General features: G+C 50.3%; 1 protein-coding gene across 1 annotated transcript in view; it reads left to right on the forward strand.

Moving 5' to 3' along the window:
- Nucleotides 1-4,768: 4,768 nt before the first annotated feature.
- Nucleotides 4,769-14,655, forward strand: part of MED15 (mediator complex subunit 15) — a 35,983-nt gene continuing 26,096 nt past the window's right edge. Inside the window, exon 1 of the mRNA XM_072953697.1 lies at nucleotides 4,769-4,932. Within this exon, the coding sequence (XP_072809798.1) occupies nucleotides 4,865-4,932 (68 nt within the window). The 5' untranslated portion in view covers nucleotides 4,769-4,864. The remainder of the gene's footprint in view (nucleotides 4,933-14,655) is intronic.

Raw genomic sequence — 14,655 nt, forward strand, 5'->3', positions numbered from 1 at the left:
GGAACACAGGCCTCAGAGGCCTGGCCTCTGAAATGTGGACAGTGGGAACCACAGAGTGCAGGGAGAGACTGAAGGAGCATCTTCAGGGAGGAGAGGAGTGTGTGGCACTGGCCAGGACTGAGAGGACAAGACATGCCCCAGTCTTCTCCAAGCTAGAGGGACCACCATCTCAAAATACCTCCAGGTCAAGTCAGTGGTTCCCCCATTGGAAATTCCCCTGGAGGGAGAGGCACAGAAGCTGTGCTGTGCAGGATAATCCAGGGTCCTCCCGGGGATGTGTTTGCTTCCTCGAAAATCCTCTGTTCCCTGAGGGTACAAGCTTTTTCTGTTCCTTCCTGGCTGTATTCCCAGCACCTAGAACAGGGCTGGCATTCAGTAGGTGCCAAGTAAATATAAATTGAGAGAACTGGACTGAAGAGAAAGGAAGAACAGAGAGGCTGGTTAAAGGGCTGGTATGATGGAAGACTTGAAGTCTCAACCCAGTGGAAAGTATCTCACAGGAAAAGACCAATGCTCTTGTGTGCAGAACAGCTGGACCACAGCCGTCCTAAACAAACAGAAAACAATTAGGAAACTCTTGCAAGGAAATTGGCAGAAAATGGCAAGTAGTCATTATTAAAATAAAAAAAGTCCTACAACACAGTAAAAGATGTTAAGATTCCAATAGTTAAATGGAAATGAAGATGCATAGTTAACACTCAGAAGAGAACACGTAACTTAATTGATGAGAGAGAAGCATCAATATCAGTTAAAGTAAAAAATAAAATAGAAACGACAACATGTATCGCTTAATATATTTGCAATATAACTGACCAAAAATTATTATGCAGAAGAAATAAGAAACTTTTAAGAATCAATAATTAAAAAGTCAAACAACAAGGTCCTACTGTACAGCACAGGGAACTATATTCAATATCTTATTATAACAGAATACAAAAAATTATATATCTACATAGACATATAACTGAATCTGTACATCAGAAATGAACACAATATTGCAAATCAACAATACTTCAATTAAAAAAAAAATCAGGAAGAACCAGCCAGAAGAATGGTAAAGGTTCTTTATTGGAAACTCACAGAAGAGGAAGTCCCAGTGGGTATAAACAAAGGAAATAGAGTTCAAGTGCATTAATAATTAAGAAGTGCAGTACTGCCCCCACATTTTCACACTCTGTTAAAGAAAGAATTGTTCTGACACTTATTCAAACAGTAAGAAAGACTGTTCAGGAGTCTATTGCAATGAGTTTGTCAGCAGAGGAGAGACCAGGCTCAACTCTGAACACAGCAAAGACAGCTGGGGATTTAAAGGTAAGTAGACTGTCAGTGGATGTAAAATTACAAAAATAAGACACCGAGGGTAGGGGGAATCTTGCTAAAGTGGCCTAATAGGATTATCCAAGGTTGGAGATGGGGAAGTTGATCAGATAGCAAGGGTGGAGGATTCTCTCTGAACTGATCTGGCAGAATTCTTTGCTTAGACCAGGGTAAGTAGGCCAGAAACAGGACAGGTGCCCCAGTCAAGGTCGAGTTGAGAAGAGAGCTCAGAGGAGCCTGACAAAAGTTTGGTCAAGGAGAAAGTCTTTCACATGACTATACATAAGATAAAGAAAGAATGTGAAAACTAATGTATGCATGTATATGTATGACTGAAACATGCTGTACACCAGAAAGTGACACAACATTGTAAACTGACTATAATCCAATAAAAATAAATTAAAATAGATTTAAAAAAACAAAGACCTACTGTAGAGCACAGGGAACTATACTCAGTTTCTTGGAGTAACATATGCTGGAAAAGAGTCTTAACAGAAAATATATATGTGTGTGTAACTGTATAATTGAATCACTTTGCTGTACACCTGCAACTAACATTGTACCTCAACTACATTTCAATAAAAAATTAAAAAACAAAACAAAACGAGAGAGTCCTTGCCACTGTCAACATGGCAAAATGTAAAATAGGGTGAGGTCCAGCTTTGGTTGCTGAGGGTGCGAATGTACAAATATTGCTGATGAGAATGTAAACTGGAACAGCCAATTTGGAGCTGGTTTAAAAACATGCCTGCCAATTCTTTGACTCTCCTCCCTTACAAAGGTAAAGCCCAATCTTCCTCCCCTTGAATGTGGGCTTCTAAGGAACAAAATGAGGCAAAAATAAAAGTGTGTGGTCATAAAAGTCATTGCAGTTTCCATCTTGCTGAGTCTGCAGGAAGTGAGCCACCGTATAGTGGAGATACTCAAGCCGCCCTGAGGAGGGGCCTGCATGAAACTGAGACCTCTCTCACAACCATAACCAACTGACCAGCCAGGAGCGGGCTGCCCTGGAATTAGACCCCTACCTAGGCCGTGGGATGGCTATAGTCCTTGGAATCCAACATCTGCCTGGAACTTCAAGAGAGACTGAGCCAGAACCTGGCTCATCCTCTCCTGAATTCCAGACCCACAGAAGTGGGGAAAGATGATAAATGTTTTTTGTTGTTGTCTTAAGCTGCTGGGCTGTGGTGTAACTTGTTATGCAGCAGCATGAGATAACTAATGCCTGGAAAGTGGGTCCCAGTGAGACAAGAGGGAAGGGGGCAGGGCACAGCCATCCAAGGAATGACACAGCAATTAACACCAAGATGGCAGAAGATTCAACTCCCAGTAGGCCTTGAGCTTCATGATAAACTCATTGTGATAGATTAGCATGGTAAGTGACACTCCCACAGGCGCCACAACTGTTCCTAGGCTGACCATAAAAGGTCGAAAAGAGACAAAAAAGAGTTCCCAACTATTAAAAAACTAAAGTTATAATCTTAGTTTATCTAAGACACTCACAGTCCTACAGCAACATTTTAAAAGAATGAGAAATTTTACCTTGACTCCTCTTTGAACTACTAAACACAGCTTAATATACCGTAAATCCTGTAAGTTTCATACAAGGTAAGTACGAATCATAACAGAAATCAAACCCACCCAGCTAGCTCACTTGGTAGAGCATGAGATTCTTAAAAGAAATCACATCATAGCAGGGCCTCTGCCTGCCTGCCTGTCTGTCTGTGAATCTACGTGCCATGCTCTGTTGGCCTTTCTAGAACCACAGTGCAGAAGGTGGAGAGTTGACCTGGGGCCCCTATTAACATGCTCACTTGAGTTGGATGCAATGTCCCCGCTTTTTGTCCAAAAACCCCAGAGGTCTAATTTGCCAGAGGATTTGACAGTGAGGACTGGCTGTGCCAATGAAGTTATGAGACCAATGTTTTTCAAAAATCAGTGAACGGAATCTGCATATACAAATACGATATAGGATAAATCGCAGTCATACCTTTCCGATGATTCAGAGAAACATTTAGAGCTCAACTTAAAAATATTCATGACGGTTGCACAACCTTATGATAATATGAATATACTGAAAAACACTGAATTATACACTTTAAAAGGGTAAGTTATATGGTATGTGCATTACATCTTAATTTTATTAAATGTGTGAGAGGGATATAGACAGGGCCCTTCTGATGGGCGTGGACTAAGGGGGTTGCCAAGACACAGACCTTCAGAGCCCAAAATGCGGGAGTCCTGGGCAAACCAGAACAAGCTGATCACCCTAGGTACGGAGGTTTTTTTTAATTATTTCTGGAGCAGAGAGTATATAGCTCAGTGGTAGAGTGCATGCTTAGCATACATGAGGTCCAGCACCTCCATTAAAAGATAAATAGATGAATAAAAACCTAATTACCTCTCCCTCCCAAAAAAAGCCCCCAAAATGTATTTTTGGGAGAATGAAAGCAAAAAGGTTTCAAGATGTGAATAGCTCTCTTGTCAATGCAAGACTGGAAATCTGAGGGCAGGAGGGGCCCCTTTGGGGAATGAGCTTACTCCCTCCTCTCCCAATTCGCCCTCCCGCCAAACTCCTGCCTGGGGCTTGGGAACAAGGGGTGGACACAGCCCTTCCTGGGCCTGGTATTTATTGGCATCAGTAGGTGCAGTTCACGCTCTGTGAGGCCCATCTTGGTGATTGTCCATTCAGCATTTGCGGGCCATTTGAGCTTAGGATTTTTGTCACCTGCCTTCCCTCCCCCGGGGCACAGATCAGGCCCCATAGTTCAATCTGGCAGAACTTTTATCCTCCTAAAAGTATCCTTAGGCCCCCTGCCCCGTGCTTTTCCCGCCGCCACGGCCATCCTGCTGGCCTTCAGCTCCCTTGCCTCCTCCACCCAGCAAGCCCGTGCGCCCTCCGCGAGCATCTAGGCTGTGTTCTCGGTGAACCCGCACGATTGTGGGGCCAAACAGGAGCCCATGTCTAAAAGGTAACAAATGTGGTTTGGGTTCCTTACATCCCTAACCCCTACAAAAAACAGCCATTGGTGGGATACGAGATTACAAAAGTCTAACGGGGAGAAGCATTGATGGAAGTGTCTCTGGTCCCTTTTGGGATGCGGCGCTGGAAGGCAGCCTCCGGGAGGCAGGGCCCGGATCGAGGGGGCACAGTAGATGCGCACAGCATGTTCGATAACGCTCTGATAAACACTGTCCACGGCATCTGCTTAGACAGCTGGGGCCGCGCGCGGCCTCCCCGAGGGGTACGGGTCCCCTGGACTTGGGGGGCCGGCACAAAGCAGGGTCGCAGGCCGTACAGGCACCAGGTGCATCTCCCGACCCCCTGGCGTCCAGCAGAGCGGCGGGGGCTTTGATTTCCGGGCGCCCGCGGACTCCATTTCCCAGAGGCCCGCGCGCGATTTCATTTCCCACAATCCCTGCCCGCTTCCGGCGCGGCCGAGTCGCCGCCGACGGTTTCCGGGTTTGGGCCTGGCGCTGCGGTTGAGGCGGCGGCGGCGGCGGCGGCGTCCGAGTGGGGCGCGGGCGGTGGGAGCGGGGCACCGGCATGGACGTTTCGGGGCAGGAAACCGACTGGCGGAGCACCACCTTCCGGCAGAAGTTGGTCAGCCAAATGTGAGTAGGGGCCAGGGAGGCGGCGCGACCCCCGGCCTTCCCTCAGCCCTCCTCGCGGTGGGGGAGGCGCGGCCGGACCCGCGGGGGACCGGGCGCCGGACCGTTGGGGACCCAGGCGCGGCCCTACCCGCTGTCCGCTCGGTTCTCGGCCTTCCCGGCCATTTGTTAGCGTTCCTGGGCCGAACTCTGCCGGCCGGGGAGCCCTGGTTTGTGAGTCATCGTCATTTGTGTGCTTGGGAGGGAGACTTGGCGCGGCTCTGCGTCCCACTGCGGACGGACGAGGACCGGGCCGCCCGTGCTGGCTTTCACAGGTCTGGGTGCTTTGCGATTCCTCCTCCAGAGAAGCGCCCCAGGGTGAGGGCGGGTGGAGGGGGCGGATGGAAGGGGCGAGGGACGAGGAGCGAGGGGCGGTGGGGACGAGAACCTTGGGTGACCCCGCCCCAGATGTGGACTTCGCCGGAGGGTGGCAGGAAGAGGCTGTCAGGAAGCGACCTTCGGTCGGGAGGGGGAGTGAGAAGCCGAGGTTAGTGCCTTCTGCCCAGTCTCAGCTGTTGAAGCCCTCGATGCCGCGACTGCCGTGCGCCCTCGGCTTCACGTGCGGAACTCCCGCTGCTGCGCACCGGCTGCTCGTTAGTTTACAGTCTTCTGGTCTTATGGGACTGGCGGGCTGTGCGAGCGGGGATTAGCCCGAAACACCCCTGCCCTCAGGGAACGCACCGCAGCGAAGGCGGAGTTACAATGCGGTCTTTCTGCCACCTGAATTGACAGTTTGCTTGAGCAGGCCAGGAGCAGCCTTGGGGGTGGGGGCAGGCGACGAATAAACTGAGTCCTCGGAAGACAAGGAGGGGGGTGAAGGGCCATAATTGCAAGCTGAGGACGGGGGAAGTGTGAGTGCCCACTGCTTGGGGGCCGTCGTGCAAGTCTGAGAGCTCTGGGGTTTGAGGAGTGAGGAGGCTCAGGAGATGATAACGGGATGAGAACGAGCAAGTGCTGACACGTCAGTGGTGGGAGTGCTACGATGAGTATTTGGCCTAGGGCCTGCTTTGAGGTAGCGAGAGTTGGGACATCCCCCAGTCCCCGGAGACAGATCAAGAACAGAGGAGAGAGGCCAGTTAGGCCATTAGCAGCATTTTGAGATCTTGTGGTCTGGGGACCTGTCATTTTTCCTGCCTGTATTCCTACTTCTAGAGCACTGCCACGTTGCTCCCAAAAGATGAGAAGGACCTGTTAGTTGGCGGTAGGAACTGAAAGAGGAAGATGATTCCAGAGAAAGGGGAGAGTGAGCAGAGACAGTCCTTGATGACTAACTGGATGGCGGGGGTGGGGTGCGGCAGCGTGGAAGGAAGGAAGTGGGGCGGAGGGCCGGGAACCTCTCCGTGCACTGCAGGGAGTGGGGGCCTTAGCGCTTGTGGCTCTGGGCACTGCTGTGGAACAGTCCAGGAACAATTCTGCGGAGGCTGTAGAATCAGTGCATGTTGTTTTTTTTGATGCACTCAGGTATTGATAAATAAAATCTTGAGGATTGGCTCGCTTCAAGGCTCCTGTGAGAAAAGCCCCCAGGGCAAAGATTCCTCTTTGAGGAAGCTCAGAACTTAAGGATGGGAAGAATGAGTTGCCACCCAAGGAAATGGGAAGGGTGTCAGAGGGCTGGGAGAATCATTGAAGAGTCTCTGAGTGGACTGGGAGAACTGAGTGAGCGCTTGTTAGTTTAGCCTCCTTCTGTGTCTAGAGAAACTGGGTTCAGATTGCTGCTCATGTATTAGTTTTCTATGGCTGCCGATGAATTGTGTTGCTTAAAACAGCACATGTTTATTTGACAGTTTCTTTAGATCAGAGGTCTAGGGTCTGCTTAGGGTCTTAGAGGGCTGCAATCAAGATATTGGCAAGAGTGCATTTCTTCCCGGAGGCTCTGGCGTAGAATTGGCTTTCAAGCTCATTCAGGTCACTGGCCAGATTCACTTCCGTACAGTTGTGGGACTGAGGTGTTCTTGTTCCTTACCAGCTCTTTGTCAGCCCAGGGTCAGCCTTTCCTCATTCTCAGAGGCTGCCTCCATTTCCCTCTGGCACTTCCGAAGCGGCCCCTCCAACACAGGTGGCTTCTTCTGCAGCATCTCTGACTTCAGCCAGAAAAAATAATTCTCTACCAAGGGTTCAGATTAGATCGGGCCCACTTGAAAAAGCTGGATGATGTCCCTATTTTGAAGTCTGTAACCTTAATGACATTTGGGAATTCCCTTCTGCTGTATCATGTGGCATATTCCCAGGTTCCTGGGATTAGGGCCCGGGTGCTTTGGGGAGCCCTTCTGCCCACCTCCACTGGATGAGCAGTTTGAAAGGCTGTCTGCCTAGCATCGTGTGGGTGTTCTCAGTTCTCAGATTCATCTGTTTTCTCTCCAGGGTTCACTTTCAAAGTCGTGATTCTCGGTGCCTTGATATATTGCTTTCACAGGGTTAGAAAAGCAGATCTGGGTTAAGGCACCTGACATGTTGTTAATTCTGACTTCTTCCAGTGTTTATGCTGTTGTTTAAAGTTGGCCATCTTGGGAAATGTTTTGAACCCAAGAATTTGCGGTTGACTGAGGGAAGAAGGAGAGCATAGTGAAGCATCAGGAGGTTTCAGCGGGAGGGTCAGCGCTGGTCACCAGCTCCATCTTCACCTGGCCTACTGAGAGAGCAGGGCTACGGACCGGCTCCCGGCCCCCACTGAGCAAAAGCAGTTTTGAATGGGGCTGGTCTGAGGGCCTTCCACTGCCTGGCTGAAAACCGCAGTAACTCTCCTTAACAGGAGAGCAAAACTCCAGGTGTCCCACTCCACACCCCCCACGCCTCACCAAGGCCAGCCTCTCCTCCTACCCACCTCTCAGATCTTTCAGCTTCTTGAGCATTCCAAATTCTTTCTTTGTTCTCTCCCCTTAAACAGTTTACAATCAAGTATTTAAGGTATTCAGCAGTGAGAAGTCCCCCCGCTGTATTCACGACTAGCTCCTTTTCTTCTTTTATCAAATACTCAAGAGCTTTTTCTGCCCCTCTGCCTAATGGGGGTCACCCTTGCTGGTATCTTGTCTGCCAGCCCCGTTGGGATTCCTGTAGGACCCCCATCCTATGAAGCATGGTGCCTGGCGTATAAAACCCGTACTGAGGAGTGCAAGGGTGTTTTCTTGGGGGGGATGCCGCCCTCACACGACAGTGGCCTGCTTTGCCTGTACCCATGTGCCCTGTGCAACTGGAGCCCCCACTCTCTCCACTTGTTAGCTGATGACCTTGGATACTTAGCCCTTCTGGGTCATCTCCCTCATCAATGCAAAGGCAGGGGTCGTCTGTCTCACAGGGATGGTGGGAGGGAAAAGGAAGAGACCTCCACCCTATCCCCAGCAGAGGACTTGGGATTCAGTGATGCGTCCCCTGACGCTCTCCTGCCCCCTTCGGGGCCCTTGCAGGAGTGGGAGCCTTGGGGAGTGGAGGGGGGAACCACTGAGTCTGGTTAGGGGGATTGATGACACAGGAGCCTCTGGGGAGGGTCCTTGTAAAACTGTTGTTGGGTTCAGATGGGCTCTTTGTTGAACATCCAGTCTCCCAGAAGGACCCAGGAGTGCCCCCCTTAGGGCCCCTGAGCTGGTCTCTGGGGCCCTTGGGCCCACCTCCTGGGATGGTCGGGTCAGTGTTGGGCACGTCTGGTCGGTTGGCTCCTGGAGAACCAGCCTTGCACCTGACGGAGACGAGTTGAGCAGTGAACGAGCAAAAGGACCCCTAGTCATTCCTCCCCAGTTCTTCACAGGTTTTCTGCCATCTCATTCTTGAGGCTCTTAAACCTCCCACCCCTCAAAAGAGCAGATTGCACGTTTAGGCAATGTGAAGAAATGTCTATTGGACTGAACAGGGGAGGAGACCTGGGAGAGGGCAGCCCCAGAGCAGAGTTCTAGTCAGGGCCAGGAGGGCCGAGGGAGCCTGGCGCTGAGTGGGGCAGAGGTCAGCCTCCTCTTTGGGCTAAGCCACCAGGGGAGGTGTGAACTCCAGGTTGGGCACAGAGGAGATGCCGAGACTTTGGCCTAGACCTGAAGGAGAAGTCAGTGCTATTTAGCCAGAAACAGAATAAAGCAAAGCAGAAAAGCAGCAGGGAACAAACAACCAAACAGCAGCCTCAGGGGTCTGGAGAGGTCTTCAGAAGGACGTCATGTCTAGATCCTGTGGGTGGTTTGTGGGCCCTCCCACAGGCAGAAGCCGTGAGCCTCGGCCCACCCTTCTCTGGGGCCCAGGCCCCCAAGGCCCTGTGCCTCCAGTGGGATTCTGGACCTTGGTTCCAGTGGGGAAGCTGCTGAGAGCACGCTACTCCCTCCTGAGCCACCTGTCGTCCGTCCACACTGGGCTGATTACTGTGTATAGCTCCCCCCCGCCTTCCCCCCACCTCGAGTGTCGGGGGCTCAGGGTCCTGTTGGTTACCGCCAAGCCGTGGTGGAGCAACTGGGAAGTGATGGGTTAGACATAGACCCTTCGCTCTACTGCCTCTGGGCCAGACGTTAACGTGACCTGAGGGGACGCGAGCCCTCAGTCATCCAGCTTTGTCCACGGCAGCTGACATGTGGGGGCGGCTGGGCTGAGCCCTCCTGCGGAAGGTGACTCAGAGCTCACCCTGCCTGTGGGTGCATTTGTTACTCCCATATGAGAGGAGGAAACAGGCCCCGCTACTGACAGTTACACTGCACGTTACAGAGCAGTCCTTGCTGACCGGAGCCCCGCCAGAGAGGCCAGCGCCTTTTAATCAGAAAGAGCCATCACACCTCTTTAGGGGAAGGGAGAAGGCAGCCGCTGGAAGTTAACCTGCGCCAAGTGCGCTGAGAGCACCAGTGGGAGGAGCCTGCTGCTATGTTAGCAACTCCTTGCAGGTCACTGGGCCCCAAAGAGTGGCTGGCCAGCTGCCAAGTCCCTGCTGATCTTTGGCCTTTGCACAGGCCCCAGATGGCCCCACCAGCATCCTTTCGTAGGTGACTCCACCCACCCACCCACAGCTGCTACCCTTGCATCTCCCTTCCTGGCCGGAAGTCTTCCAGCTGTTACTGCCATTCCTGACCAGGCAGCCGTGGCTGGTCCAGGACCCTATTGGGCCTTCCGGGTGGGAAGGACTGCAACCACGTGATGATTCTCTTGCCACTGTTGTGAAGAGCTGATGGTACCTGCCCCCTGGAAAGTGTTCCTCAGGGCAGTGATCTTGATTACATTCCCAGAGGGGACCTTTTTGAAGGAATTCTGATGGATTTTTAAAAATTCCAAATAGGAAGTTTGAATCATGAAACCAAGTAGTACAGTTTAGAGATCCCATGCCTGTGTGTTCACCACTCAGCTTCAAGCGACACTCTTGCTTTGTGAGCTCCACCCTCTGCCCCCAGCTACTCTAATACTCAGAATGTTCGCGCCGCTGTCCACCACCTGTGGATGCATTCTCCAGGCACCTCTACACAGTCATCTCGTGCTTGAGGTGAGCGTTTTATTTCCTCTTGTTAAAAGTTCCATTGTGGCCTTTTCCAGACATTCACCGAGGTCCAAGTAATGGGAAAGTGTGGTTTCCCAGGTACTGGGAAAGTTAGCATCACATGGCCAATGTTTCACCCATCCTTCCCTGCTCCTCCTGGACTGTTTTCAACCACTTCCCGGATACCAAATGACTTTGACTGTCAGCACTTGAGTGCAGATCTCTGGAAGATAGGGCTTTCCTCCCCTCAGATATTTCATGAAATCATGGGAGGTAAGCATTTTAATATGCTCTTGGGTTGGGACACACTCAGGATTGGAACAGGGCCAGCCACAGCGGTCCTATGCCTGGAGCCTGGAGCCTGGAGCCCAGCCTGGACAGGGGTTGTGAGGTCGCTCTAGCACCCTGGTTTTGTTGTGGCCAAACCAGCAGATCAGAGAAAATGAAGAAGCTTGTGTAGTCTTTTGTAGGTCAAATGATGACATGCCCTTCTTTTTTTTGTTTGTTTTTTTTTCTGCTAAATATCTTATTTTATTTATTTATTATTATTATTTTTTAACATTTTTATTGATTATAGTCATTTTATGATGTTGTGTCAAATTCCAGATACAGCACAATTTTTCAGTTACACATAAAATATATATATTCGTTGTCATATTTTTTTTCACTGTGAGCTACCACAAGATCTTGTATATGTTTCCCTGTGCGATACAGTATAATCTTGTTTATTTATTCTGCATATGCTTGTCAGTATCTACAAATTTTGAAATCCCAGTCTGTCTCTTCCCACCTCCCAAATATTTTATTTTTAATTATAAAATATTTCAAATACACGAAAATGTGGGAAATAATTATCCAACAGCTACCCATCAGGATCATGTTTTTAAAAGTCCTCTGATATAATTAAGCATAATGATTTACAGAGAACAAAGACAATGGTCTTACTTTGTTTTCTCTATTTAATTGACGTACAGTCAATGACAATGTGTCAATTTCTGGTGTACAGCACAATGCCCCAGTCATGCATATACATACATATATTTGTTTTCATATTCTTTTTCATTAAAGGTTATTACAAGATATTGAATATAGTTCCTTGTGCTATACAAAAGAAATTTGTTTATCTGTTTTTATATGTAGTGGTTGATTGCAAATCTCGAACTCCAAAATTTATCCCTTCCCACCCCCTTTCCCTCCGTAATCATAAGATTGTTTACTATGTCTTCGAGTCTATTTCTGTTTTATAGATGAGTTCATTAGTGCCTTCTTTTTTTTTTAATACTCCACATATAAGTGATATCACATGGCATTTTTCTTTCCCTTTCTGATGGCATGCCCTTCTACCGGCAGCAGGGTCTTCTCTGGGCGTGGTTCTTGCACTGATCTAGGAATTGAGAAATATTGAACATGGAGCTTACTTAAACCAACAGGAGTGTGAGGAGCAGCCATTTTAAGTCTCTTGTGTTTGTACGATTGAAGTATCTTCCTGCAAGACTAAAATACGTCTCCTACGTGTGGGTGGATAGTTAAACACTGAAATACGTATTTTTATCTTGTTAAAAAATCACTTTTGTGTGCTTTTAAAAAGTCAAGGAATGGGATGCAGAGGTGTGCTGATGCAGAACAGAGGGAGTTTGGGGTCTGGGATATATGTGTTAGGAAATGTGTTTCCAGCTGCCGCAAGGCCGAGGCAGCTGAGCTGAGCTGGTGGCTGAGCTGTCCAGGCCTCAGTACTTCCCGCCTCAGAGGTGAAGCCCCCTGGACGCTGGGGCGGGGTGGGGAGCAGACCACCGAGATGGGAAGGCAGGCGAGCTGGGGAGGACGGGTGCCTGGGGAGCTGTGGGACCCTTGTGGTCAACGTCGGTGGGGGCCGCCAGCTTTGGTCCCCAGGCTGATGGGGTCGGAGGGTCCGGCCTTCGTGCTGTGGTCTTCCAGGGGGTCTGTGCACAGTCTGGAGGTGCATTTTGTCATTTCATTTTTACTCTGTCAGATTAACATTTGCACAGAGGTTTTAGAAGTCAGGAAATAAAGAAACGGACCAGGGGTTGTGGTGATTCCCTGGGCGGCGCATCCTCCCAGTGGCCCTGGGCTCTCCTCTGCCTAGCTCCCGAGTCATCGGTGAGGAGTTCGGGCTTCTGGTGACACAGCTGTTCTCTCTGCTTCTCCCACCTTCCGCCAGTGGGGTACCTTCTGGGTGAATTGACGAGGAAGCCTGTGTTTTCAGCCTGCACGGACGATGTTCACAGCTGAGCATAGGGCGTTCTGTGATGCTTTTTACTCCTAAGAAAAAACTGCCTTCTTAAAAATGGACCTACTTTTCTGTGTGCCTGTGGCTGGGTCTTCCCCTGACTTGGGTTATCTCGCACTCCGTGCTGCCCCCCTGGCTGACCTCCCATCTGGGGCCTCAGGGGCTTTGGCAGGCCTGGTGGGGCCCCTCTCCATGCTGGTCTCCAGAGTTGCTGAGCTGTGGGGGCTCTTGTTTCCCATACCCTCAGCTTGCTTTGTAGTTCATTTCTTCGTTCTGCCAGCTTCCAGGAAAGGGGCTCGAGGGAGTCTATAGTTTCTGGAGGCTGCATGGCCTTGGATACATGTGGACCTCTAGGTGGGAGGTGCTCCCTCCATGAGAAGCCTGTCACCACCCCACCCCAGTCCCCTTCCCCTGCTGCTGTGGGGACGCCGGTGCTTCTCTGGTGCTTCTCCTCTTGGAGTTTCAGGGCGGCTTCCCTCACTCCCGCAGGCACATGATGGTCCAGGGAAAGTTCCTCAGTCGTTTCACGGGAGTCTCAGCCCCTCCAGCCCTGTTCTGGCTCCCCCTCCCCGCCTTGGAAGCTGACCCCCTCTGGCCCTCGTCTCCTTTTCTTCATCTTGTACATCCTGTCACCTGTGTCTGCCTTCTAGCTCTGCTCTCTGGGACAGTTCTTCAGTTTTACCTCGGACCTTTCACTTCTAACATTTAATATGCTTTTATTTGTAAGAACTTTTTTGGGGGGGTAATCTGACTTTTCTGGTTTTATAGCATCTTGTTCTTGTTAAATGGATGCAGTGTCTTATCTGTTTGGATAATAAAGATAGTTTCTTGATGTTTTCTTCCTTCTGCAGAGTTTCTTTTGGCTCCAGATGACTCTTTTCTCTGGGGTCTTTGTCTGCCATGTTAGGGGGCACTGATTGAAGACAAGTGGGATCAGACATGCAGGTTCAGTCCCTCCTTCCAAACTGGAGGTTCATATCTCATTTAATTGTATTTTTAAAATGAAGTTGTTACAGGGAGCGTATTTACTTGGATTGTGACTTAAGTGAGTACCTCACCCGTCTTGTGTTTCTGTTCTTCTGCAGGTGGGTGTCCTCAAAGAGGACACCCATCTTATGTTGGAACCTGTGTGTTTTTTGTTTCAACTGATCCCTTATCATCCTCCTCTCCTAAGAGACTATAATAAACCAAAATTACAGAGTGAAATTTAGGTCCTTCCTGAATTGGAGATATGAGACCCGTAGACATGATAAGAATCAGTCAAAGTGGTGTTTCCCTCCCAGGGCCGATGTGGCGATTTGCTCTCCTGGTCTGCCTTCACTTCCTGGCCCATCCTAGGCGGGCTCATGGGATTCCTTGATGCTGGGGCAAGCTGAAGCTTTAGGCTGGCCTCATCCATGGGCTGCCTGGGTCCAGCTGGCACCTGGGGAGATGGGAACAGTTCTCTCTTGGGCTGGCCTGAGCTGTACTTTACCAAACAGACAGCACCCCAGGCTGTGCCACCACCATGGGAGCTCGCCAGGACGTGGCACAGGCCCTGGGGTTAGGGGAGAGGGGCAGAGGGTGTGCCACCAAGGGGCAGACACCATTTCCTTATTTCTCTGGTTGGTGGCTGATAAACATGTAGTTAGGAGTCTTTTTTAAATCTGGTAAAAAATCTGGCCAAGGTGTCTGCTTTCGGTGACGGGCTTGGGAAAGCTTCCTCCTCCCAGCATTGGACATGTAATCTGGTGCTGTTGTGACTTGGGAGCCCACACCCGCACCCGCTGCAGGCTCCTGCCCCAGGTGGGTGAGCAGACTGCACACTTGGCAGCACCTTACCAGGAAGTGGCCCCTGGGGTCGGGCAGAGCTGGCAAAACCTCTCACTCATGAGAGTTCAGTGGGTTGATGGGTGTTGTGCTTCCCAAATCACGGCTGGTTTCCTCTGGGCGGGACGTAGGTCTTGGGCTGTCTCTTCCTCCAGCCAGGAGGCAGGGGTTCCAAGCTCGTGTTGAATGAGTTCTGTAGCAC

Source organism: Vicugna pacos, chromosome 32, assembly GCF_048564905.1.
Source record: "Vicugna pacos chromosome 32, VicPac4, whole genome shotgun sequence".
Lineage (NCBI taxonomy): Eukaryota > Metazoa > Chordata > Mammalia > Artiodactyla > Camelidae > Vicugna > Vicugna pacos.